The following is a 25961-nucleotide window of genomic DNA, read 5'->3' on the forward strand; positions in this document are numbered from 1 at the left end:
TGAACAGGACTGGGCAAGCGACAGCACTGCTCATGCAGGGTGGCACAGTGGTGAGCACTGCTGCCTCACAGTGCCAAGGTCCCAGGTTCAATTCTGGCCTTGGGTCACCGTCTGTGTGCAGTTTGCACGTTCTCTCTGTGTCTGCGTGTGTTTGCTCTGGGTGCTCCGGTTTCCTCCTGCACTCCAAAGGTGTGCAGGTTCGGTGGACTGACCGTGGTAAAATTGCCCCTTAAGTGTCCCAAGATGTGTACGTTAGGGCCATTAACAGGGTAAATGTGGGATTACAGAAATAGGTAAAATGCTCTTTCAGAGAGTTGGCGCAGATTTGATGGGCTGAATGGCCGCCTTCTGCTCTGTGGGGATTGTATTAAACAACTTAGTTGCTTAGGTGATGTTTGATCACTGAATTGAACAGTTCTGGTTATAAGCCTGTGACATGAGGACAAATCAATACATAGAGAATTTGCAATTTATGCTGTAAGTGTGTCCAGCATTCCTTCATCTGTATTGCAGAGACATTAAACATCAGTACAGGACAAGCTGAGTGGGGAGATTATAGTTATTGCACAAACAGAGCTAAGCTTGTGGGAGATTCTCTTTAATCTTTTTAGTTTTTAATTTTAAATACACTTTAATTATAAGCACTTCTCAATATCTCGTTTTGGAGAGGGGAAAGACAAAGTAGCATTTGGATTTTCAGACCAAGTAGACAATCCCTTCCCTCAAATGTCTGTAGTCATTATGCCTCTTCAAAACCCATTGTTCAGTTGAGCTTTCAGTTGATGTCATGTTTCAGTGATAACGCTCTCACCTCTGAGTCACAAGGTTGTAGGTTCAAGTTCCACTTCAGGGATGAGAACAAACGATCTAGGCTGACTATGTTGGAGGTGCTGTCTTTTGGATGAGATATTGAACAGAGGCCCCTTCTGCTCTCTTCAGTAGACGTAAAGGATCCCATGTCACTTTCGCGAAAGAGTTTTCCCAGTGGATACTGCCCAATCTTTATTCCTCAATGAGCATCACTAAAATAACACACAAATTGGCCACGTGCTTGGTAGCATAGAGGAGTGCTGTAGACTGCAAGAAGATATAAATCAATTGGTAAGGTGAGCAAAAAATTGGCAAATGAAATGCAACCCGAGGAAGTGTGAAGTGATGCATTTGGGTGGGTAAATAAGACAAAGGAATACACAATAAATGGGAGGATTCTGAGAGGGTAGAGAAAGTGAGGGACTTTGGAATGAATGTGCACAGATTATTGGAAGTTCAATAAGGTTAAGAAACCGTGTGGAATCCTTTCTTTCTTAGCCAAGGCATAGATACAAGAGCAGGGAGATTATGCTGGACACATACAAATCATTGAGTACTATGTGCAGATCATAGAATCATAGAAATCATAGAAACCCTACAGTGCAGAAGGAGGCCATTCGGCCCATCGAGTCTGCACCGACCACAATCCCACCCAGGCCCTACCCCCACATATTTTACCCTCTAACCTACGCATCCCAGGACTCTAAGGGGCAATTTTTTTAACCTGGCCAATCAACCTAACCCACACATCTTTGGACTGCTTACCTTATTACAGAAAGGATGTAATTTTAGAGAGGGTACAGAGGATATTTGAGGATGTTGTCAGGACTTGAAAAACACAGTTATGAGGAAAGATGGAATGGGCTGGGGTGGTTCTCCTTGAAACAAAGGAGGCTGAGGGGAGATTTGATTGAGGTGTACCATATTGTAAGGGGCCTGGATTAAGTGAAGGAGAAGGGCCTATTGGCAAAGAGCTCACTCAGTCTCTTGGGGTGGGGGGGGGATAGGTTTAAGTTGATTGGTAGAAATATTAGAGAAGAGATGAGGAAAAATATTTTAACCCAGAGGGTTGTAGGGATCCTGAAAGGATAGGAGAGACAGAAGCCTTAAACTCCTTGAAAAGATGTCTGGATGTGCACCAGAAGTGCTGTAACATTCAGGGCTACTACAGACCAAATGCTGTAAAGTGGGATTAAGTTGGCTGGCTCGTTTTTTGGCTAGCGCAGAGACAGTGGGCCAAGTGGTCTCTCTGTGTGCCATAACTTTTCTATGATTCGATGAAGACGGATTATCTGTCTGTTTGGAGGACTTTGAGTGAAAATTTGTGCTCCCTCTTCAAAAGATTGAAATTGTTTTGAAAAATTCACTTGGAAAACTGGTTTAAATGAGTTATTGACTAAGCATAGGTCTGTTACCATGTAAAAGAAATATATCTCTTTGGGTTTGGATCAGTCAGGATAGAAAATCAACCGTTCCATGTTCTCTGCTTGATTGTGGCACATAATTATTGTCCCAAAGATTTAACCATTTTCTTAAAGGAGATTTCTAAAATTGTCCAAACCATGATTTGTGAAATGGGGTTGACCTGATCATTGATTAGTTAAGATGCAGTGCTACTTGTCCATTTTAACCAGGGCAATGCACTCAGCACTTAGCTGCAATGAACAATGTATTTGTAACTCTTGAGTAACTTTGTGTTTTCTTACGTAAATGAAAAATTCACATGGGATATGAAGAGCATTTTCCAGACTTGCATTCCATAGACCCCTTTGCACCCTTAGGCAATCAGCTGCTCAATATTTCTGCTCCAGGAACATTGATAAATCAATTTGGAGGCTAAACGATTTTGTGTTGTGAAGTATCAAATTTCTTTGTTTTTCAATAACTTTCCTGATTCTGAAAGCATAGCAAAATATTATGCGGGGAGGTTTAATATTACACCAAATTCTCCAACCAGATTTGGAAGGGTTTGGCTTAATGAAATATCAAGAAACTGGGAGAGAAGTCAAAAAACAATTCAGAAGGGAAAGAGGAACAACAAAATTAAATTAAGGAACATTAAACAAAATAGTAAAATATTTTTCAAGAACCATGTTGTGATGGGAATATGACCATTAAGGGATGAACAGGATAAATACCACAGGTAATGATAGAAAAATGATTATATTTTCGTATTTATCAGGAAGGTAGAGCAGGTCGACATGAGGTTGAATAATGGGATGGGTGATGAGGCGAATAAGATAAATGGATTTAAAATAAAAATTAGATATATTAAATAAACCAAGTAAACTCAGGATAAAAACCTTGGTCCAAGTGGATTGCATCGCACATTTTAAAAGATTTGCTATGATCTGGCAGGTGGCAAGTGGTGTGCAAACCAAATCATAAATGGAAACTTGACAAGCTATCACAACAATTTTTAAAAAAAATTTATAATGTGAAGGTATGTGTACTAAAGTAAGGATCCACAAATTTCAGTATTTTGGAGATTTTAAATATTAAAAGAAAGCTTAAACACACAAAATTACATTTACACAGTTAAAATTAGTCTTACAGAACATTCCTCCAAAAAGACTCCTCTTGGTTAGACTCTCAAATAAATACCTTGTCGGCAACAGTCCCTTACAGATATTTAATCTACAAAACAATTCCAGTAATATTACAAAACATTGTATTGTAGGGGAACGATGATGGGGAACAATGTCACAAACTACAATGTTATTGTAGGGGAACAATGTCACAAGCTTCTGTCTCTCTTCCACCTCTGCTGCAGAAAGTCAAAAGAACTTCAAAGCAAAACACTTTTGTCTGAAAAACAGGCGCTTTCCTGGGTTGGCTGAAGGCTACTCACTTTCTTCACTTGCAGTTCTGCCCCAGAGGTCTCATGTGGCCACTTCCAACATAGCTCTCTCATCTCTCTCCAAGTGTACTTTCTCTTTTGTATTTTCCCATTGTCCTTATCCTCCTCTCCCAGAATATAAGCAACTTTTATGTTTTTCTATGATCGCCACTTTTAGTAAAATAAAGTTTAATAACCTTGCAATATTTATTTATGATCTTTTCCAAGTTGTAAACCCCTTTTTACTTCCCTTTGAAATTTAACAACTCAATACAACAAACGTTTTTTTCCTCCTAATTTCTGCATCTTATTCACTTCAAATGTCTGCCTTCCACACCTAGCCCCTGTGATGTCCTCACTTTGTAGATACTCAGTCCCCAGCTTAACTAAATTAGTCACGGACACAGGCACAACAACTGAACCCAAGCCTGCTTCCCAGCAAAACACAAACCCCTAAAATATCAAAATAATACCCTTTCCATCACAGAATATAGCAGTGACGTGACGACACGCACATTTTAATAATTGGTTAGAGAAATATTTAATACCAGAGGACTGGTGGATAGCTAAAATAATTCCTATATTTATGAAGGGGGAGAGAACATGACTTGGGAATTATAGACCAGTTAATCTGTTACAAATGGGAGGAAAAATAATGGAATCCTGACCAAAGCTGAGAGTTGAAGAACATTTAGAAAGGAAAGCTATAATTATTAGCCAGCATGGATTACAACATAAAGATCTTGCTCGTCTAACCTTAATGAAGTTTTTTGAGGAAGTAAGATAGAAGACATGGTAATTCTAAATTAGATGTAATTTATCTGGATTTTGAAACACCTTTGCTAAGGTGTCCCATAATAGACTAATGAATAAGATAAGAGAATGTGGAGTCAGGTGACAAAATTGTTAGCCGCCTTCAAAATGGAAAGCAGAGATTGGAACTAAAGGGTAGTTATTCAGTAGTAGGAGGTGAGAGATGATCCACAAGGATCAGTGTTGGGACCACGGCTGTTCATAATTTACATTAAGTTTGGACTTTGGAATCATAATCACAATTTCTAAATTTGCAGAAGACATCAAATTGGTGAACCAGTCAGTACTGAGGAGGACTGCAACAAAGAAAGTGAATTATTTAATAAAATCAACATGGGCTTTGTAGTGAGCAATATGCATTAACTCCTTATTCAAAGCTCACTACATTTGATTTCCCTCATCTGTTGTTTTGACAAGTTGGAACTTTCCACATTTCATTTAATGATGGTGAAAACCATCCCCTTTTTGTTCCAACTTGAACTCTGGCAAATGTGAAGTGTGAAATATGGACTTTCTCCAACAAAAATGCTCCCTTTTTGATTTCCTCCTTCCCTCTAGTTTTGATCCTCTTACTGCATATATACTGGACATTCTATCAGTATCTGTATACTTTTTACGGAGAATTACAATTAAGCTGGATGTTGCTCGAATGCCCACTGGCCAAACAGCACTCACTCGAGCAGTAACTTTGAATGATACTTTTGTCTTTAAAAGCCAATCGATCAGTTATAAACCAGACTCTGAGTAGGCTGATTGCATAGATTATGCTCCCCAGATTACATCCTTTCAGCCGTCTTTGTTATTTGATGGACACCAGCTGACAAACTGGAAAATTGGGAGACTTTGCATGATTGTCTCAGAGGTGGGACCCCACAAGGAAACTGTTGTCATTGTTTTCTTCCATTGTTGTGGTCTGTAACATGTCCTGCTCTCCCAGTGTGACGGTACTGAGAAGAGACCTCAGATGAGGGAAGTGGAGCGATGTGCAGGCAGGCATTTATATTAGTCCAAGTTCCCATTAAGCCAAGGGTTGGATCCTTATCATTCAGGGATGGTGATCTAAAGCTGATATCCTCCTGCTCTGATGAACATGGAATTGTCACAAAAGCAGCATGATAGCTGGGAGATGCTGTTTGAATGCATTTATCTCATTGATGTCCCTCTCCATTGCCTCACGTAATTGATGAAATGATAGGATCCTGCAACGAACACACTCTCAATCTGATCCGTTATCTCAGCCATCTCATTCCTCAACATAATGCAGAACACAGCTGTACCCCTGCCAAAATTATCCTGCATCACCACCTGACAGAGGACAACCATATTTGTTGCTCAATGAGAAGCTGTCCAGGAAAAGCTTTCAGATAGGAATTAATTGGTATGATAAGTGTGAAGAAATTGATGCGGTTTGCTATCATTCCATTCTGTTAAATCTCCTCCAGAGTGTGTCCAAGCTGTCATCAGCTGCTTTAGTGCAGCAGCAATACCATAGGAAGATAAAGCTGCTGTATGGTCGGTGGATGAGCAGCAGTGGAAGCTCAGTGAAAGTAACACGTGGTTAAAATACACCCATGGTTAGAAGCAGAAGAACTTGGGCAATGGCAGAGAGACAATTGGAGAGGGCAGAGGGGAACATAGTTTATGGGCAAGAATTCCGATCCACAGTAAAGGTTCACACCAGCTCCAGAGCCTTAGAACCTCTTGCAAGTAACATAGTATTTTATTGAAAACTCTAAATTGTAGATGAATGTTTAGAAATACTCACTTCTGAAACAATTCCATGTTTTGGTGGAGTTTGCAGCCGGAAAGTTTCAAACATCGTGCCCCTCAGAGTGCACCGTGAGTGAGTGGCACTTGATGGTGCTTTTGACATCACTATGCATGCACTCTAGCTGTGCAAAACTGGTACTGGCACCAGCTGGCAGGCGCGTTTTGTTGATGTCCCAATGGGCAAACTAAGCATGTGTGGGCAGATGCAATATGGGTGTGTGTGTAAGCACAACAATGGCTTCTGATCAGAGTCAGAAGATACTTTATGATGTATACTACTGGGAGGATTCCTATAGGGACAGCTCTGCTGATATGATATCATGATGTCACAAAACCTTTTAAAGGGAGGTGATTTAATATGTTCTCACTTTAGGATTACTTCTTGGAATGCAGTGAAGTTGCACGAATGGCATTAATCTATTTTTGCTGTGTTACTGTTGTGTGTCAGTGCTATGCTCAGGAGAAGCATGAAGATATTGGCTATTATGGACTATAAGACCATACCTTGTGAAAGCAGCTACAAAATATTTTTAAATGGCTATAACCTTTACTGGCTACAGTCACATGATTTTATTCTGTGGCTGAAAGCTTGACTTGGACCTGAATTAGGGTACTTCGCAGCCACCTGTGATATTTACACATCACATTGTTTAAGGCTAAATTGACATTTGAGGATTATGGCATTTCTGGTCTCTGAATGCCATATGGAACAAAGGAAAATATTTGAGCTCGAGTTGGGGCAGATATGAGGGTGAATAACCATTGTCAACTGCCATTGTATCATGGTGGTCTGGATCCCAGTTGTATTAATCCTTCAGTCATGTGACTGAAACTAACTTTTAGGGACTGCAGTTTAAAATAACCTGAGCTAAGCAAATCCAGCAGGGTAACATCAGGAGCACCAAGAAATAGCTGAGCTATTATAGCTGCAACCCAAATACTGTACTTGATCCAGCTTCCAAGTCCAGTTGAGAACCAATTTTCTGACTATTCATCCACAAGAGGCTTGCAGCTTCATGAGTCCTTTTCCCTCGAAGGCCATTACGCCAACAGGAGTATTAACTCAACTACAAAGATGTTGGACCTGCGTCGATATAGAGACTGTGATAAATTTTATTTTAAAAGTTACAGTTTTGGCTTCATCTGAATATAATGTGTGTGTGTGATAGTATGAGTCAGAGGAGTGATTGAGATGTCACAATCTGAACACCTGGGGAAAGTATGTGTTAATTAACTTTCCTTATTTTTAAAATCAGAAAAGCCTGCTGCTGGATTTTATTTTAAAATTAGGAAAAGTCATTGAAGATAAGGCAATACACTCGCCTTGCATACAGACATCCTGATTACAGAGTGGAAGAGACCACATAGTCTGTTGGTGACATCAGTCGATGCTGGTCAACTGAATTCTACTGTTGCTTCTAATCAACCGTTTTATTATAAAGTGTTTAAACCTTTGGACATCTGAAGTTTAATGTATGTAATGTTACTGCTATGACCTGTAAGGCTTTACCATGGCTAAGCCGTTGAAGGCAATGATTTGTGGTCTGAGAGTCAACTAACTTCAACCAAGTGTAGTACTGCCGTTGTTAGTTATCCTCTGTGCCCCTGAAGTAATGATTGGTTCCTATTCTTGATTGTTTATCTATTGATCCTTGCTGGAAGTGTTTGTTTGGATTGCGGGTGGGGAAAGAATTGAACCTGGCCGTGATGTGCCCCCTCCCAGCTCTCAGGAAGTCTCTCTGCAGATGCTTAAGAATGAGTAATGAATGTAAGATACTGGAGGGTGTTGTGCATTTATGGAACCTTATCCAGCAAGAAAATATGTAATTCTTTAATTGTAAATATTGATATTAGATTCAAATACAAGGAGAAGCTTGTGAAATGTTTTGAACATTAGATTTTAAAAGTGTTAATAGACTGAAATAGGTGTATTTATTTTCTAATTTTTCACAAAAAACAGAATCGAATATTGTGGATTGATGAAAAGAATTTGACAGCTCATGTGGAGGCTGGCATTACTGGGCAAGATCTTGAAAGACAGGTAAGATTGGCTCTGTTCAGTGTTTGACAACCTTGGGGAATGAGAAGTGAAATTTAGCAAAGCTAACTTTGCAAATGGGTGACTTTTTGCAGTCAAGCTGAAGAGGTTTAATTTTGGGTAACTGCATTATGTTTGGTTTTTTTTCTCAAAGTATCTTACATTTTAACAAACTGAGTCTATACGGGTAAAACTGAGAAATAAGAAGGGGGAAATCACTTTGATAGGGTTGTACTATAGGCCCCCAAATAGTCAGCGGGAAATTGAGGAGCAAATATGTAAGGAGATTACAGATAGCTCCAAGAAAAATAGAGTGGTAATAGTCGGAGATTTTAATTTTCCCCCAACATTGACTGGGACAGCCATAGTATTAGAGGGTTGGATGGAGAGAAATTTGTTGAGTGTATTCAGGAGGAATTTCTCATTCGGCATGTGGATGGCCCGACTAGAGAGGGGGCAAAACTTGACCTCTTGGGAAATAAGGAAGGGCAGGTGACAGAAGCGTAAGTGAGGGATCACTTTGGGACCAGTGACCATAATTCTATTAGTTTTAAGATGGCTATGGAGAATGGTAGGTCTGGCCCAAAAGTTAAAATTCTAAATTGGGGCAAGGCCAATTTTGATGGTATCAGGCAGGAACTTTCAAAAGTTAATTGGGAGAGTCTATGGGAAGGAAAAGGGACATCTGGTAAGTGACATGCTTTCAAAAGTGTGTTAACCAGGGTTCAGGGTAAACACATTCCACTTAGTGAAGGGCAAGGCTGGCAGAAGTTGGGAACCCTGGATGACTTGGAATATTGAGGCCCTGGTCAAGAAGAAGAAAGAGGCACATGACATGCATAGGCAGCTGGGATCAAGTGAATCCCTTGAAGAGTATAGGGGGTGTAGGAGTAGAGTTAAGAGAGAAATCAGGAGGGCAAAAAGGGGACACAAGATTGTTTTGGCAGATAAGGCAAAGGAGAATCCAAAGAGCTTCTACAAATACATAAAGGGCAAAAGAGTAACAAGGGAGAGAGTAGGGCCTCTTAATCAACAAGGTCATCTATGTGCGGATCCACAAGAGATGGGTGAGATCCTAAATGAATATTTCTCATCAGTATTTACTTTTGAGAAAAACATGGATGTTAGGGAACTTGGGGAAATAAATAGTGATGTCTTGAGGAGTGTACATATTACAAAGAAGGAGGTGCTGGAAGTCTTAAAGAGCATCAAGGTAGATAAATCCCCGGGACCTGAGGAGGTGTATCCCAGGACATTGTGGGAGGCTAGGGGGGAAATTGCGGGTCCCCTAGCAGAGATATTTGAATCATCGGTAACCACAGGTGAGGTGCCTGAAGATTGGAGGATGGCAAATATTGTATCTTTGTTTAAAAAGGGCTGCAGGGAAAAGTCTGGGAAATACAGGCCAGTGAGCCTCACATCTGTGGTTGTTGTTGGAAGGTATTTTGAGAAACAGGATCTACAGGCATTTAGGGATGCAAGGACTGATTAGGGACAGTCAGCATGGCTTTGTGAGTGGAAAATCATGTCTCAAAAATTTGATTGAGTTTTTTGAAGGGGTGACCAAGAAGGTAGATGAGGGCAGTGCAGTTGATGTTGTCTACGTGGATTTAGCAAGGCTTTTGACAAGGTACCGCATGGTAGGTTGTTGCATAAAGTTAAATCTCACGGGATCCAGGGTGAGGTATCTGAATGGATACAAAATTGGCTTCTTGACAGAAGCCAGAGGGTGGTTGTAGAGAGTTGTTTTTCAAACTGGAGGTCTGTGACCAGCAGTGTGCCTCAGGGATCAGTGCTGGGCCCACTGTTATTTGTCATTTATATTAATGATTTGGATGAGAATATAGGGGGTATGGTTAGTAAGTTTGCAGATGACGCCAAGATTGGTGGCATAGTGGACAGTGAAGAAAGTTATCTTGGACTGCAATAGGATCTTGATCAATTGGGCCAGTGGGCTGACAAATGGCAGATGGAGTTTAATTTGGACAAATGCGAGGTGATGCATTTTGGTAGGTTGAACCAGGGCAGGACTTACTCAGTTAATGGTAGGGTGTTGGGGAGAGTTGCAGAACAAAGAGATCTAGGGGTGCATGTTCATAGCTCCTTGAAAGTGGAGTCACAGGTGGACAGAGTGATGAAGAAGGCATTTGGCATGCTTGGTTTCATCGGTCAGAACATTGAATACAGGAGTTGGGACGTCTTGTTGAAGTTGTACAAGACATTGGTAAGGCCGCACTTGGAATACTGTGTGCAATTCTGGTCACCCTATTATAGAAAGGATATTATTAAACTAGAAAGAGTGCAGAAAAGATTTACTAGGATGCTACCTGGACTTGATGGATTGAGTTATAAGGAGAGGCTGAATAGACTGGGACTTTTTTCTCTGGAGCGTAGGAGGCTGAGGAGTGACCTTATAGAGGTCTATAAAATAATGAGGGGCATAGACAAGGTAGATAGTCAATATCTTTTCCCAAAGGTAGGGGAGTCTAAAACTAGAGGGCATAGATTTAAGGCGAGAGGGGAGAGATACAAAAGTGTCCAGAAGGGCAATTTTTTCATAGAGGGTGGTGAGTGTCTGGAACAAGCTGCCAGAGGTAGTAGTAGAGGCGGGTACAATTTTATCTTTTAAAAAGCATTTAGATAGTTACATGGGTATGGAGGGATATGGGCCAAATGCGGGCAATTGGGATTAGCTTAGGGATTTTTTTTAAAAAAAGGGCGGCATGGACAAGTTGGGCCAAAGAGCCTGTTTCCATGCTGTAAACCTCTGACTCTTTGACTCTTTGCCTATTGTCCTTTTGCGTTCCTGTGATGAGTACTTCCACCCAGTGTCTTTGTACTGGGAACACATGCTGACTTTCCAGCCCATTAAACTACAAAACATGCTTTGCAAATAGTGTTAACTGATTGCAATTCAAGGTCTGGGATGGTAAATTTTAATGCTTCAGAAAGAAAAGCAAATGAGAAATAGTCGACAAACTGACAGTGATGAGGCAAAGCAGCATGGACGACTGTTTTCCCCTCTGGGGCAGCGTTAATAGTGACCGCGTAGCATTTTTACAAGGCTGGTGAACTGGGCAGGCACTAAGCACCTGGAAGGGTAGCTGAGCAACGAACAGTGCTCGGCAGAACAGTCCAGTGGCCAGGGAAGACATTTGAGCAAGAGAAGAGATGCACAGATGGAGCATTAATTTAGCAGGAACTGAATAGGCTGGCAAGTCACTTGACTCAAAACATGGGAGGAACATGTGAAAAAGTTCCTATGGGCTTATCAGAACATCAGACTTGTCTTTGGCAAGCCTCTACAATTCTTGATAAAAATGCATTACTACAGTGCCACTCTGTGGCCAAGTTTAAGTACAACAGTTAGAAGGGCATAAACTTGCGTTCCATTGATTTAAATATATCTTTAGGCTCACAACATCATTCATGGGTATCGTGCCATCAAACTTTGAGACAATTTTGCATTTTAAATGTTAAATTTGTAAATCATAGCCATCCTGTATTAAAGTCCAGTTTTCTATAGTTTAAAAAGATTGAATTATGACATTTAAATCTGGAAAATGCTGGGATAATGAAAGGTAGTTCTGAAGTTAGCCCTCTATCTGCAGTTTCATTGCATTAAGAAAATCACTGCACCAACTTTGTTAATTTTATTGTTATGGGTTGAATCTCAGTTGTGGTGTTAGCATCTCTTACCCTGCTGAATAAAAGAGGACACGATATTTGGATTCAGCAAACCAAGCATTTTGAACTTGGGTTTTAATTGGGTGCCTGATATTGTTTTGGGACGAAATTTGCTGTTAACTAAGACCACAGTCGACCCATTTATCATGGGAATCCGAGCAATGCAAAATTCTATTTCTAAAGGCATGGGAAAACACTGGTATATATTGCAGAGCATGTTTAGTACTGAGTGGATTGTAAATCAGTATTTTTGTGTAATACAGCACTTCCAGAATATAAACATAGGCAAGATCTCAGCATTTTTAACTATCTTTGAGAAAATGCCCAAATGCTCCTTTTAATTTCTGAGGTGATTAGACTCTGGTGTTGAGCAGATGGAATAACAAAGTAAATTCTGAAAATTAGGAATTAGTAATCAGCCGATGTGCCAGAATACTTGCGCTGCATCTCAAGTAGATGTTGATGCGTTTCATAAAGGATCAGTGTTTTTCCTGCCAGATGGTTCCAAGATATATCACTTCTTAAGAGGTTTTACTGCAGGCAGTTTACAAATGTTTTCTGCCAATTGCCATGACACAAATCTATCCTGCTTGCAAAATGTAATATGCAAAAGAATTCTAAGTGCTACTTTCTTATAAATTTTTAATCTGGAAGTAGTTTGTGACATTTTACAGATCAGAGCACACATTACCGTGGTATTTTCATGCAATGTGATACTGCTAATGCAATTTAGTTAAACGTGATAGCCATATACATTTGGCTTAACCACTCATTTTTGCAGCATAGCTCTTTTTGGACTTTTGCTGTTCGGTGACTTCTATTGGTTACAACCAATAGCGATGTGTATCTAGGAACATGTATAAATATTTATGGATGGTAATCTGCTGTCATGCTGGTTAAACTATAGCTCTATTATGTAAACTCATCATTTTTTGAATAGAATTCTGGAATTTTGCCAGTTATTCCAGTGAGAGCATATACCTTACTCCCCCACCCACATCTGTATTAATGTCTTGTACTAGGGAGTTTTTTCAGAAATCCATTTAGGGGTTGCAGTATATATGTATCCAAGAGCAGTGTTTCAATAATTTCTCACCAGTGAAGCCAGCACTTATTTTAGTTACAGAGGCAGAGACCATTTTCCGATTAGTTCTTCAGTATTTTCAACTAAAGATTAACTATCCAAACCCCTGATCCACTAGCATCTGTAATAGTTAGATTTTCTTGTCTTGAATGTTTCAGCTATCGTAATGGAGCTAATGTAATTCAGTTTTTAAACTATGTGACTCAATTAAGCATAGGAGCAGCATGGTGGCATCATGGTTAGCCACACAGTGCCAGGGACCCGAGTTTGATTCCGGCCTTGGGTGACTCTGTGTGGAGTTTGCACATTCTCCCCGTGTCCGTGTGGGTTTCCTCCAGATGCTCCGGTTTCCTCCCACATGCAAAGATGAGCGGGTAATGTGGATTGGCCATGCTAAATTGCCCCTAAGTGTCCCAAGATATATAGGTTTGAGGAATTAGCAGAGTAAACAAATGTAGTTATAGGGTAAACCTGGATGTGAGTCAGTGCAGATTCGCTGGGTTGAATTCTGCGCTGTAGGGATTCCATGAAAAAGACTTGTGAAATTTGCTATTGGTTACTGTAGACAACAAAAACTAAACAAATTCTGCAAGTGAGGGTCATATTGCTACTGTAAATCCACCATATGGTAAGCAGATTTTCTTTATAAAATTGATGGACTTCAACTATTACGAACAGATCACTTGGCATAGAAAATATGAAAACACATTTTAATCTGCTTAAATTTAGATTGTTAATTTCAAAAGATTGGTCAGACATGAAATAAAGTCGTGAGGAATCGATGCAGAATTTGGCCATTCACATTATCAAGCTTCTCCGCCATTTAGCTCACAGCTAATCTGATTGTGGCCTTAACTACACTCTCCTGCCAGCGCCCCATAATCCTTGACTCCCTTGTTCAACCAAAATCTGTCCGACTCAGCGTTGAATGTATTCAATGACCCAAATTCCTCTGTTTTCCTGTGGAAAAGAATTCCAAAGATTACCAACCCTCTGAGAAGAAATTCTTCCTCCTCCTCTGTCTTAATTGGATGACCTCTTATTTTTACACTAGGCCCTCAAGTTCTAGATTCCCCATGAAGGGAAACATCCTCGTAGTATACACTCTGTCAAACCCCCTTAGAATCTTGTGCTTTGCCAAAATCACCTGATGTTTCTAAACTCCAAGGAGCATAGGCCCAACCTGTTCAACCTTTCCTCAAAAGACAGCCCCGCCATCCCAGGAATTGACCTGGTGGCCCACTTATCCCAACCTCCTGTGTTTCCTGTTAGTTAGCCTACCTAGTTATCCGTGCCAATATATCACCCCCAACACAAACTTCTTTCTTTCACAGTAACCTTTTATGTGGCACCTAATTGAATGCCTTTTGGAAATCAAATACACCACATCTATTGGTAACCCTTTATCCACCCTGCTTGTTACATCCTCAAAGAACTATTACATTTGTCAAACACTATTTCCCTTTCACAAAATCATGTTGACTCCGCCTGATCACATGGAGTTTCCAAGTATCCTGCTACTACTTCCTTAATAATGGATTTTAGCATTTTCCCAATGACAGATGTTAGGCCAACTGGCCTATAATTTCCTGCTTTCTGTCTCCCTCCTTTCTTGAATAAAGGTGTTACATTTCCAATTTTTCAATCCGCTCAGACCTTTCCAGAATCTAGAGAATTTTGGAAGAATACATCCAATGTTTTCACAATCTCTACAGTCATTTCTTTTAAAACCCTAGGATGCAGGATATAATGTCCAGGGGACTTGCCAACCTTTAGTGCCATTAGTTTTCCTACTGCTTTTTTCCTAGTGACTGTGATTGTTTTAAGTTCCTCCATCCTTTTTGCCTCTTAATTTCCTTGGGATGCTTCTAGTGTTTTCTTCTGCGAAGACAGAAAATACTTGTTCAAAATTTCTGTAATTTTCCTGTTTTCCATAATTAATTCCATTGCTTGTTCTCCTTTTTTTATATATACCCGTTGAAGCTTTTACTCTGTTTTTAATATTTCTTCTTAGTTTTCTCTTTCTTCAATTTCTTTCTAATTTTTTTGTCATTCTTTGCTGGTTGCTAAAATTTTCCCAATCCTCTGGTCTACCACTAGCCCTTGCAGCATTGTACATCTCCTCTTTCAATTTGATACCATGCTTAACTTCCTTAGTTAGCCATAGAGGGTGCACCCTTGTCATAGAATCTTCCTTTCTCAGTGGAATGTATCTTTGAGTTATGCAATATCTCCTTAAATCATCTTTCCTTTTAACCTATTTTCCCATTTCACTTGGTCAACTCTGTCGTCGTACCCTTGTAGTTACGTTTATTTAACTTTAATCTATTTATCTGTGAAATTCCCTGCCCAGTGAAGCAGTTGAGGTTACCTCGTTGAATGTTTTGAAGGCAAAGATAGATTTTTGAATAGTAAAGGAATTAAGGGTTATGATGAGCGAGTGGCTAAGTGGAGCTGAGTCCACGAAAAGATCAGCCATGATCATATTGAATGGTGGAGCAGGCTCGAGGGGCCAAATGCTACTCCTGCTCCTAGTTATGTTCTTAATGCTCTGGATTCAGTTTTGAGTATCCATGTGGAATAACATGCAAAACTTCCGTGCCTATTATTTATCCGATCAGACTTGTGTGGAATTTGTTTTGCGTTATTTATGACTCTTGGGAAAAATAATATTGCCCAAGGGAAAATCTTGGGTTTGTACATGTGTGTATAATCCACACTGACGCTGGATAAGAATGAGTTGCAGGAGGAGCCTATAAATTTAAATTGTATGGCGGAGAACCTTCTTATTGAAAGTACTTTTGTCCCCATTTTTATTGGCCAATTGCTTTAATTGACGGTAACTTTGTGGTTACTATGCTGTGGTAATCGTTATCTTTAATTGTTCGGTTTTAATTTTAGTGCAGTGCAATATCGACATTGTTGAATTTATTAATAATTCTGAAGTTAAATAATTCTCAAAGCTGTTGATTCTGTTCTGAAAGCAGTAGCTTTATGAAAATTTTATTATTTGAACTTAAATATTGTTGAAAAGAGAAACTTTTCGTCTCGCAGTCATCAGGACAAACACAAGAATGCCAAACTTCAAATTCCCACAAGTCTTTCATTTTTTGAATTGCCCAGAAGCATAGGAAGCCATTGATTTCCCCATTGCTTCACCGTGGCAGCATCTCCGCCAGAGTAGACTTGTTTCAATTGGCACCCTTTTCTCGTGTGGTATAAATTGTTGTGATTGTTTGAAATTTGCCATTCTGCCATTTGTCCTGATGAGTATAAGATGAAATGTTTTGGCAATATATATCTCCTTTTAGCAGTTTTCATGTTTGAATTGGATCTGACATTTTGTTGGAGATGGCAGCCATTTTTATAGCTTAAAAACTCTCCTGTAATAGCTAATGATGAATTCTGAACCCTTTTCAGTTGGAAAAAACTGCATTTCAATTGAAGGAATTAATGTAAAGGCTGAATTTAAAAAATAAACATTTGAATAATAGTCATTGCCAATTTGTATATAACATATTTGCTGGACTGTTTAATTGACTTCTACAAACAGTGAAGGATAGCGTGCTGTATATGGAGTATACATAAAAGCTGCTTCAAGGAAACACAAATTGTTGTAACATTCCATTGCTCTTATTTTTGCAAACCCAACTCACTCCTCTTGCTGAAGCTCAGTGAACATGGCTACTGCACAGGACATGAACCAGATTCGATGGAGTTCAGCAGCCTTGGAGGCTGGGTAGCGACGAGGGCATCCGGCATGAAAAAAAATATCTACGGTAACATTGAAGATCTGGTGAGTATTTGAAACTGTGTAATTACATTGAATTTGATTGGCTGTAATCAAGCAGAACTTTAATATTTTAATTTGTTATCGAGGTGTAGAATTTATTGCTCATCTCCATTTGTCCAGACATGGCTATGTTGGGTTGGTGCCCTGAACCAGTTCAGACTTTATGCTGTTGATATTCCCACAGTGGATTTAGCAGCAAATAGCAGCATTTTGATTCAGCGATGACAAAAACATTGGGACAGGTGTCTTGGTCAGGATGCTGTATGACTTGGAGGAATAATGATGGCTGTTCCGTGTCTGATCTTTACGAAGTTGTAGCTCCGAAACAAATCTAAAACTGACTTGATATCTGCATGTTCTGTCCTAAAATTCAAATTGGTCAGGGAATAATAAAGTACCATTTGGATTACACTATCGTAAATGCCCATGTCAATGAATTGAAAAGAAACATGACTCTGAAAAATTACTGAATAGTTGCTTGATGGTACAGAATTTGAATATTGTTGAAAAGTGAGATGTGTTGCTGAGGCTTTTCATAGGGCATTCATCAAGACAAATGCCAGAATGCTAAATTTCAAACGATTGCAACAACTTGTACTACGGGAGAAAAAGGGTGCTGATCTGTTGGTGAATCTGACTGAGGCATTGCTCAGGAAAAAGCAACAGCTTTTTGTAATAGGAAGAGTACAGACTGTATTCAACCATTCCGCACTTGAAAAACCCAGAACAAAATGTCTGCTGTCAGATGTGATTCCACTATTGGACCATACTTCTTGAATAATCCTGAATGTGCTAATAACTACACTAACACTCAATTTAAGATAATCAGTTGAGCTCGTAATGTGGCTCACTTGCATTTGCTAGAAGTGACCTACATTCATACACAGGGTCCACTCTGAACAAAAGGAAAATGTTCAAGCCTTGCGCTTTTTGAATTATCCGGAAGCGGGGGAGCCAAGAGCTCCCCATTGCTTTATCCATGGCTATGCCTCAGTCAATCAGAGTCAACTTGCCAACCAATCAGCAGCATTTTTGTCGATGGTATAAATGGTTGTGATTATTTGAAATTTGGCATTCTTGTATTTGGCCCAGTAATTACAAGATGAAGCATTTTAATAACATGCTTTCCTTTTCAGTCATCACTGAATATCAAATTTAACTTCACAATGTTTTCATGAAGTGGACCATAGCAAATAATTTGTGGCTTTTACTGTGTTAACAGGTTGTGCATATAAAAATGATTACACCAAGGGGCATAGTAGAGAAAAGTTGTCAAGGTCCAAGAATGTCAACCGGCCCTGATATTTACCACTTCATTATGGGATCTGAAGGTACCATTTTAGTTTTACCCTGTGCAGGTTTCAATATGGGAAAATTAAGTAAGTGAGTGAAACGAATTGAAGAATATGTTAATGGGTGTAATGAGATTCACTGAGGCATAAACAGTGATATAGATTTGTTGGGCCGAATGGCCTGTTTTGTGTTGTAAAATTCTGTAACAAGTGATTTGAGGATGTCTTCTGCATGATAAGTAGTTTTTGAAATTTGGTCTAACTCTTGCACATTACTAACAGTCTAGGTAACTTAAAGCGTAATGTTGAGTAATTCTGTTTTTATTAATATTGACAATTGGTAGTTGAGTTTGGGCAGCATTGGAAAACATTTTGCATAATGTGTTATTTTGAACATCCTCAGTGTCTGATTTAGGGAAAAAAATGTAAAATCCAATTTTGGACTTTTCCTGAATGCATAGGAGAATGTGATCAGTTCCTCCTTGCTTTCTGTACTTGATTCCTGAACACATCTGGACCAATGTGGTGGGCAGGAGTTGGGAAAAACACCTGGGTCTGCATATCGAGTTTGGGATGGAGCACACCAACGAAGACACCCCAGTAGTGGGTGGAGTAGGATCTATCAGAATCTTCCAGCTTCAGTGTCATCGTAGAGGCCCGTCTTCCCTTACAGGCGTTAATTCCATCTTATGAAGCTGTATGGTTACCAGGAATCAAATTGAGAGAAAAGGCATACGATATTGCAAAGAACAGTCGTAGGCCAAAAGATTGAACATTTTTGAAACCAGAAAAGGATGATCAAACAAAATTGGGAGAAAACCGATTGAAAGTAAACCAACAAGAAATACAAGAATGGATAGTAAGAGCTTCCTCAAGTTTATAAAACGCAAGAGAATAGCTATAGTAAACATTGCTTCGTTAGAGGATAAGACTAGGGAATTAATAAAGGGAAATTAGGGAATGGCAGAGACTGTGAACAAGTGTTTTGTATTTGTCTTCATAAAAGATGACAATAGTAACCCAATAAAAGTAGAAAATCGGGGCAGGAGAGAAGGAAGATCTTAACACAAAGCATTATCCCAAGAGAATGAGTACAAGGCCAACTAATAAAGACTGAGGGCTAAAGGTTGACAAGTCCCCTGCACCTGATGGCCTGCATCCTACGTTTTAAAGGCAGTGGCAGCAGAGGTAGTGGATGCATTGATATAATCTTCCAAAACTTCCTAGATTCTGGAAAGGTCCCAGCTGATTGGAAAACTCCGAATGTAACACCTATATTCAAGAAATTATGGAGACAGAAAGCAAGAAACCATGGGTCTAACATCTGTCGTAGGAAAATGCTAGAATCCGTCATTAAGGAGGTAGTTCCACGACATTTAGAAAATCAATACAATTAAGCAGAATCAACACAGTTTCATGACATTGAAGTAGTAACAGTAAGAAGTCCCACAACACCAGGTTAAAGTCCAACAGGTTTATTTGGTAGCAAACGCCACTAGCTTTCGGAGCGCTGCTCCTTTGTCAGGTGAGTGGGAGTTCTGTTCACAAACAGCAAACGGGGCTTGTTTGCTGTTTGTGAACAGAACTCCCACTCACCTGACGAAGGAGCAGCGCTCCGAAAGCTAGTGGCGTTTGCTACCAAATAAACCTGTTGGACTTTAACCTGGTGTTGTGATACTTACTGTGTTTACCCCAGTCCAACGCCGGCATCTCCACATCATTGAAGTAGTAATACAGTCTTATTGGACTTCAGGGTCGACAAAGGGAAATCAATAGATGTCGGTATTTGGATTACCAATATGCATTTCATAAAGTGCTGCGTAAAAAGATTGCTGCACGAGAAAGACTTTATGGTTTTTTTTAATATCGGCGATGATCGAGAATTGACGCGCTAGCAGAAAACATAGGGCAGAATGTTACCGCCCTGCCCGCCACAGGAATCGGTGTGGACAAGGGGCGGACAATGGAAAGCTCCGTTGACCTCGGGTGGGATTTTACGGTTTCGGAATGAACGAGGCTGTAAAATTCTGCCCAAACAGTCTGGATAAATGGGACATTTTCAGATTAGCAATCTGAGTGGAGTGCCACAGGGATCAGTGATGGGGCCTCAATTATTTATCATTTATATTAATGACTACGATGAAGGGACTAAGTGTGTTGTAGTCAAATTTGGTAACAGTTGTGAGGAGGACACCGAAATTGCAAATTAGATAAGTCAGTGGGCAGAAATCTGGCAGAGGAGTATAATGTAGAAAATGTGAGATTATACGCTTGGCAGGGAGAATAGTAAAGCAAAATATTATTTAAATGGAGATAGACTACGTACTGCTACAGTAGAGAAAGATATGGGTGTCCTCGTATATGAAACACAATAAGTTAGTACGCTAATGCAAGCAAGTCAAATGAAAATTGGCCTTTATTGCATGAGTGTTAGGAATGAAAATAGGGAAGTCTTGCTACACTCTACAGGGCATGGGTGAGACCGCACCTAGAGTACTGCGTGCAATTTGATATCCTTATTTAAGGAGGAATATGTCCTCCTTGTATATATTTGAGGATCTGGAGACAGGCAGCAGCATCTAAAAGAGTTATCCAATCTGTGGCTCCACAGTGGACTGTCCACATTCTGAGAAAAATCAAGATGTGCTTTATGGGAAAAGAGGTAGTTGATTGGTGAGTATTTTTCTCATTTATCAAAATTCAAGTTAATTTTGATAATTGTAACATTTTGTTTGTAGTTGTATCATTTACTAATAGTAGTAATGCTTATTAGATTGGCTGGTGAGTATTTCCTACTTGCCTTCCAACTAGGGAATTTCAATGGGGTAAGTAGAACATTTATTGAAATAATAAGAATAGAAGCACATACAGGACCAGAGATGTTAAAATTTAATCAGTAAAATAATTAAACAAATACAATAGAGATGGCAGAGTAGATGATGTGTGGTGACTGCAGAACATGGGAGCTCATGGGCACTTGAGTAATTCAAGGCAAAAACATCTGTGTGCAGCTGTATGAACTTCGGCTCAGAATCATTGAACTGGAGACTACACTGCAACACATCAGGGAAGGGAAATGTTACCTGGACATTTGTTACAGAAAACAGTCACATCCTTTAGGGTTGAGTCATCTGATTTGGTCCATGGTCAGGGACAGGAGGGTGTGACTGCGCATGAGGCAAGTAAGGGGATCCACAAGGTAAATGTGGAGGAACGTCAGCCCTTGCAATTGTCCAGCAGATTCAAGGTTCTTGCAACCTGTATGGATGGGAGTGGGGACAGTCGGGTGGATGAGCGAACTGACCATGGGACCACTGTATAGGAAGTCATTCTGGCTGGTCAGCGTTTATTGCCCATCCCTAATTGCCCTTCAGAAGGTGGTGCGCTGTCGTCTTGAAACGCTGCTGCTCTCATGAGTGAGTGGCACAACTGAGAGATTTGTTAGGCCATTTCAGTGGGTAGTTGAGAGTGAACTATATTACTGTGGATCTGGATTCACATATAGGCCAGACCAGGTAAGAACGGCTGATTTCCTTCCTTAAAGGACGTTCGTGAACAAGATGGGTTTTTCCCGACAATTGACAATGGTTTCATGGTCACGTTGGCAGTATCCATAAACTCAGCATGATTCGGTGTGACAATGAGTGAGAGGGAATGAAGTTGTCTTCACTAAATTCCAGTTGCTCTCGGGGGAATGGAAATCCACAGTACACTGCCGTCTGGCCAGTTAGCAACAATTCAACCTGACAATAATGAACATCAGTAACGCTAATTAATCATTATCCCAACATCTGGCCAGATTCAGCCCAGTCTAACCTTGGCTCAAATTCAGCGCCCTTTCCTCCTTCTGTAGTCTGACTGGGCATCACCTCAATTGGTTATGTGGCCTGGAAGCCATTCGAAGAATTCTATGAAATGGGGTCCGCTAATGCGGAGTAGGTCTATTTCTGTGGGTGGGAGGAAAGGTTCCTGGCATAAGAGAGGTTAGGTGGTACCTGAGCATGGGCTGTGATTGGCTAGTAATCGGTCCTGACTGACGCGGTCCCAGAATGCTTTGTTTGGCCACCAGGAGTTTGAGGCCAATTCTGGGGGAGCTCCCAGCCATTCCGGGAGGGTTGTCAACCCCAGCCAGTGTGCATGCCCATTTATTTGGCTTACTAGTGACACTTTAGGCATGAGGAGTAGGAACTCCAAGGTTATGAAGGCTCCAATCCCGATTGTGACCAAGTACAGAAGTAAAATACTGCATATGCTGGAAATCTGAAATAGTAGAAAATGTTGGAAATGCTGATCAAGCTTAGCAGTTGACGTTTCAGGTTGATGTCCTTTTGTCTGACCTTTCATTAGTTCTGGTGAAAGGTCATTGACCTGAAACTTTAACTTCTCTCCCAAAAGCTGTTGCTAGACCTGTTAACTTTGTCTAGCATTTTTTGCATTTATTCCTGACTGTTGCCTACTTGCAAGGCATAACTAGGATCATGACTTACAAAGATTTTAGGAGTTCTATTGTTTGAATTATGCCACTGAGCACTGCAATGCTGAAAATTAGCCATTGCTTGATGTCTGTGTAGAAAGAGTATCAGCAGTAGTTGTCATTGACTAATTGTATCTGTCTGCTTTTAGCAGAAGCTTTGGCTGTGGTCTGTCCTAGCCAAATCTAATTGCTTTTTGTTTGCCTGTGTCCACCATTTCAGTATGGTGCTAGTGTCTTTCAGGCAATTTTGTTGAGAAAGTCCAAAGAACCCAAAGCCCTGGTGGGGAACTTTCATCAGAAATGTTCTCTTAAAAGATTTTTACTTTTGATATTTTCCTGTCTCCATTGTACATGACTTTAGGTATAAATGCCAGACAGTTGTACACCATGGTTACAAATGTTGAGCATTTGGTATATGGAGCTATCTGTTGGCTGCTTTTGCTTTGAAAATGTCCATAGTTTGCAGTGCTATATGTTGCATCGCCAGAGTGAATTGTGATCCCCTGCAAGGCAACAAAGTTGGTTGGAAGTCTGACAAGCCTCTGCTGATACATTTCTCCTGGCCTAGTTAGATGTAGATAAGAGTAGCCCAAGGATTGGGGGGATAACCCACTGTTTTTTGGTCTTCCCTGAAGGGGAGCAGTGAGATACTTTGTCTGTGTTCTATTTGGCAGCTATCCTCGTGGTATCAAGTTTGGAAGCTTGCCACAGGGAAATAAAGTGCTGCTAACAGATTTATTCTGTTCACTGTCATTCTGTTTTTAATATATCCAGGGAGACTATATTTTTCTCCTTTTTAAATCTATAGTTTGTCAGTTAGAGTTCTTGTGGTTGGAGTAATATTCTTGACCTTGTGGCATTGTAATATCTCACTTGCATAAACAATAGCTGACCCTATTTTGCATAAATGGTATTTCAGGAAGGCATTGAAGTGACTAGATTGGAACGTTTTAACATTATTGATGGTAAATTGCTTACTTGGCACTCGTGTGCAGTGACCCAAATATTTGGATGTGCAGACTTAAATGCTGACAGTTTGAATAATTTTATTCTGTTAATTTTAAAATAATTGCCATGTATAGCTGTCTTAATAGACCCAACATTCAAGCATTCTGAGGAAGCCAGTTAATGTACTATATAGAAAAACCTTGTATTATGTACTATGTGACTTAGACCAAAAGGGATATTATAGGAACTGTACATTTAGCTTGGAACCGAGTTAGTAGATGATGATATAAGGTTCTTTAACTGCTAAAAACATTGTAATTCCTGTATGTTTCCCCTTTTTTCAGATTATTTTCTCTCATTTCAGGAACACTTGGTGTAGTCACAGAGGTCACAATAAAAATCAGGGCTTTGCCTGAATATCAGAAATATGGCTCTATTGTGTTTCCAAATTTTGAACATGGAGTGGCCTGTTTACGAGAGGTAGCACGACAGGTAATTAATTAATTCTTCATTCCTGCATTCACCCGAACATTTACTCCAACTAAACAGCTATATTTGTACCCAGTACTGAACAGTTGGAAATCTGGCAATTGCAGAACAAGTTTTGTCATCCCTTTCTGAGGGATTAGAAATCATGCTTTATGGAAACATAGACAGCAATACAATGAATAATTTTAGTAACTTAACAAACACGGTGACCATGCCAGCAATCCATCCTTTACAATTCTAACTGTACCACGTGACAGATTTGTCTTGTGCATCTGTATAAATGTGTAACTGTTGTGCTGAAGACAGTTTCCCTTGAGAATCTTGTGCTGTGGACTGGTCGCATTCAAATTCCAAATTGAATTTAAATCGGATTTAAAAGATGATGCTCTGGTCACCAGTACATTCCATTTATATATATTTTATTTATTTGTGCAATCCTTAATGTTAATCATCCATCATTGCATTCCTTTTCTAGCTGTACTTGTGAAAGTATTTCCAGTATTCTATCTCATTTCCTCCTCATACAAAAGTTAATGATGGATGTGATATTCCCTTGCTTAACAGTAAATTGCCTTCATATTGCTGCTCTTTTACAAAAAAAGTTCCAAGGTATTATATGGATGATAGGAATAGAAGTGCTTTGAGCCTGTTGCACCATGGTTCTTGTAACTTAATTTACCCATCTTGATTACCTTTACCCTCACACCCTTGCCGTCACAGTTTTGAAATTTTAAGCTGATTGAAAGGCCCGGATGAAAGGAATGGAGACTTTTGTGGGGAAGCATATTATAAATATTAGAAAATTAGGTATAGATGGAGTTAAGGCATGAAGAGATTTAAAGATGATGGTGACTGTATTAAACTTTAAAAGATGTAGAGGAAATGTAGGGAAAAACTGGACAGGGATGTTGGGCGAGTGGAACTTCGGGATAGGATGCAAATCACAGTTTGTGGCAGGAATTATGGGGAATGGCTTCAGTCTTTCAATTATTTAACTGGAGAAAATTGTGATTAGTCAAAGACTTTGTAATGTCAAACTGCTTTTCCAATACTAAGGTAGAGGAGGGATCAAGCAACATTGTGGAAAAATTGTGTTTGGAGTTGTCAGCATACATGTGGAAGTTGGCCCCATGTCTGCTGATGCAGTTGACAAAGGATAACATGGATGAGGAGGAGGGGATGACTCCTTGGGTCACTGTGGAGATAATGGGCAGGAACCTCAACCATCCCTGTGGATGCTATCACTGGATGATTGAGAGTGGAATCAAGTAAGAGCAATCCCAATATGTTGGGCAAATAAAAACACATTTTTGGAGGAGTATGGTGTGATAGATGAAATTTAACGTGGAGAATTATGAAATGACTCATTTTGTTAGGAAAAATGAGGAAAGGGAATACAAGATAAAGCATCTGTTCAAAAGGGAAGGAAGGAGCAGAGGGTCCTGGGTGTTTCTGTGCACAAATCATTGAAGGTGGCAAGGCAGGTTGAGAAAACAATTCAAAAAGCAAATCGAACCCTAAACTTTATAAATAGAGGCATTGAGTACAAAAGCAAGAAAACTATTGTGGATCTTTTTGAAACATTTGGTTTGGGTTCATCTGGAAGATTGTGTTCAGTTCTGTGTTGCACATTTTAGGAAAGAGGCTGAAGGGTTTGGAGACAGCGTAGAAAAGATTTACCAAATGGTTCTAAGGATGAGCAACTATAGTTATGGATAGATTGTCAAAGCTAGGGCTACTCTTTTTGCAAGAGTGAAGATGGGAAAGACATGTGATACAGATGCTCAAAATCATGAGGGGTCTATTCAGAGCAGATAGAGAAACTTTCCCTTAGCAGAAGGATAAAGAACCAAAGGAAGCCAATTTAAGGTGATTGGGTGAAGAGTCAGGCGACATGAGGAAAAGCTTAATGCAGCGAATAATG

At 39.9% G+C, this 25961-nt stretch overlaps 1 protein-coding gene across 5 annotated transcripts in view; it reads left to right on the top strand.

Moving 5' to 3' along the window:
- Positions 1-25961, top strand: part of agps (alkylglycerone phosphate synthase) — a 136870-nt gene that overhangs the window by 63911 nt on the left and 46998 nt on the right. For all 5 annotated transcript variants that reach the window (XR_013499550.1, XR_013499551.1, XM_078228480.1 and 2 more), the window contains exons 8-11: positions 8193-8273; positions 16712-16837; positions 18057-18165; positions 23913-24040. Coding sequence is in view for 3 of the 5 variants with exons in the window: in XM_078228480.1 (XP_078084606.1) it covers positions 8193-8273; positions 16712-16837; positions 18057-18165; positions 23913-24040 (444 nt within the window). In the remaining 2 variants the exon portion in view is untranslated. The remainder of the gene's footprint in view (positions 1-8192; positions 8274-16711; positions 16838-18056; positions 18166-23912; positions 24041-25961) is intronic.

This window comes from Mustelus asterias, chromosome 14, assembly GCF_964213995.1.
Source record: "Mustelus asterias chromosome 14, sMusAst1.hap1.1, whole genome shotgun sequence".
Taxonomy (NCBI): domain Eukaryota; kingdom Metazoa; phylum Chordata; class Chondrichthyes; order Carcharhiniformes; family Triakidae; genus Mustelus; species Mustelus asterias.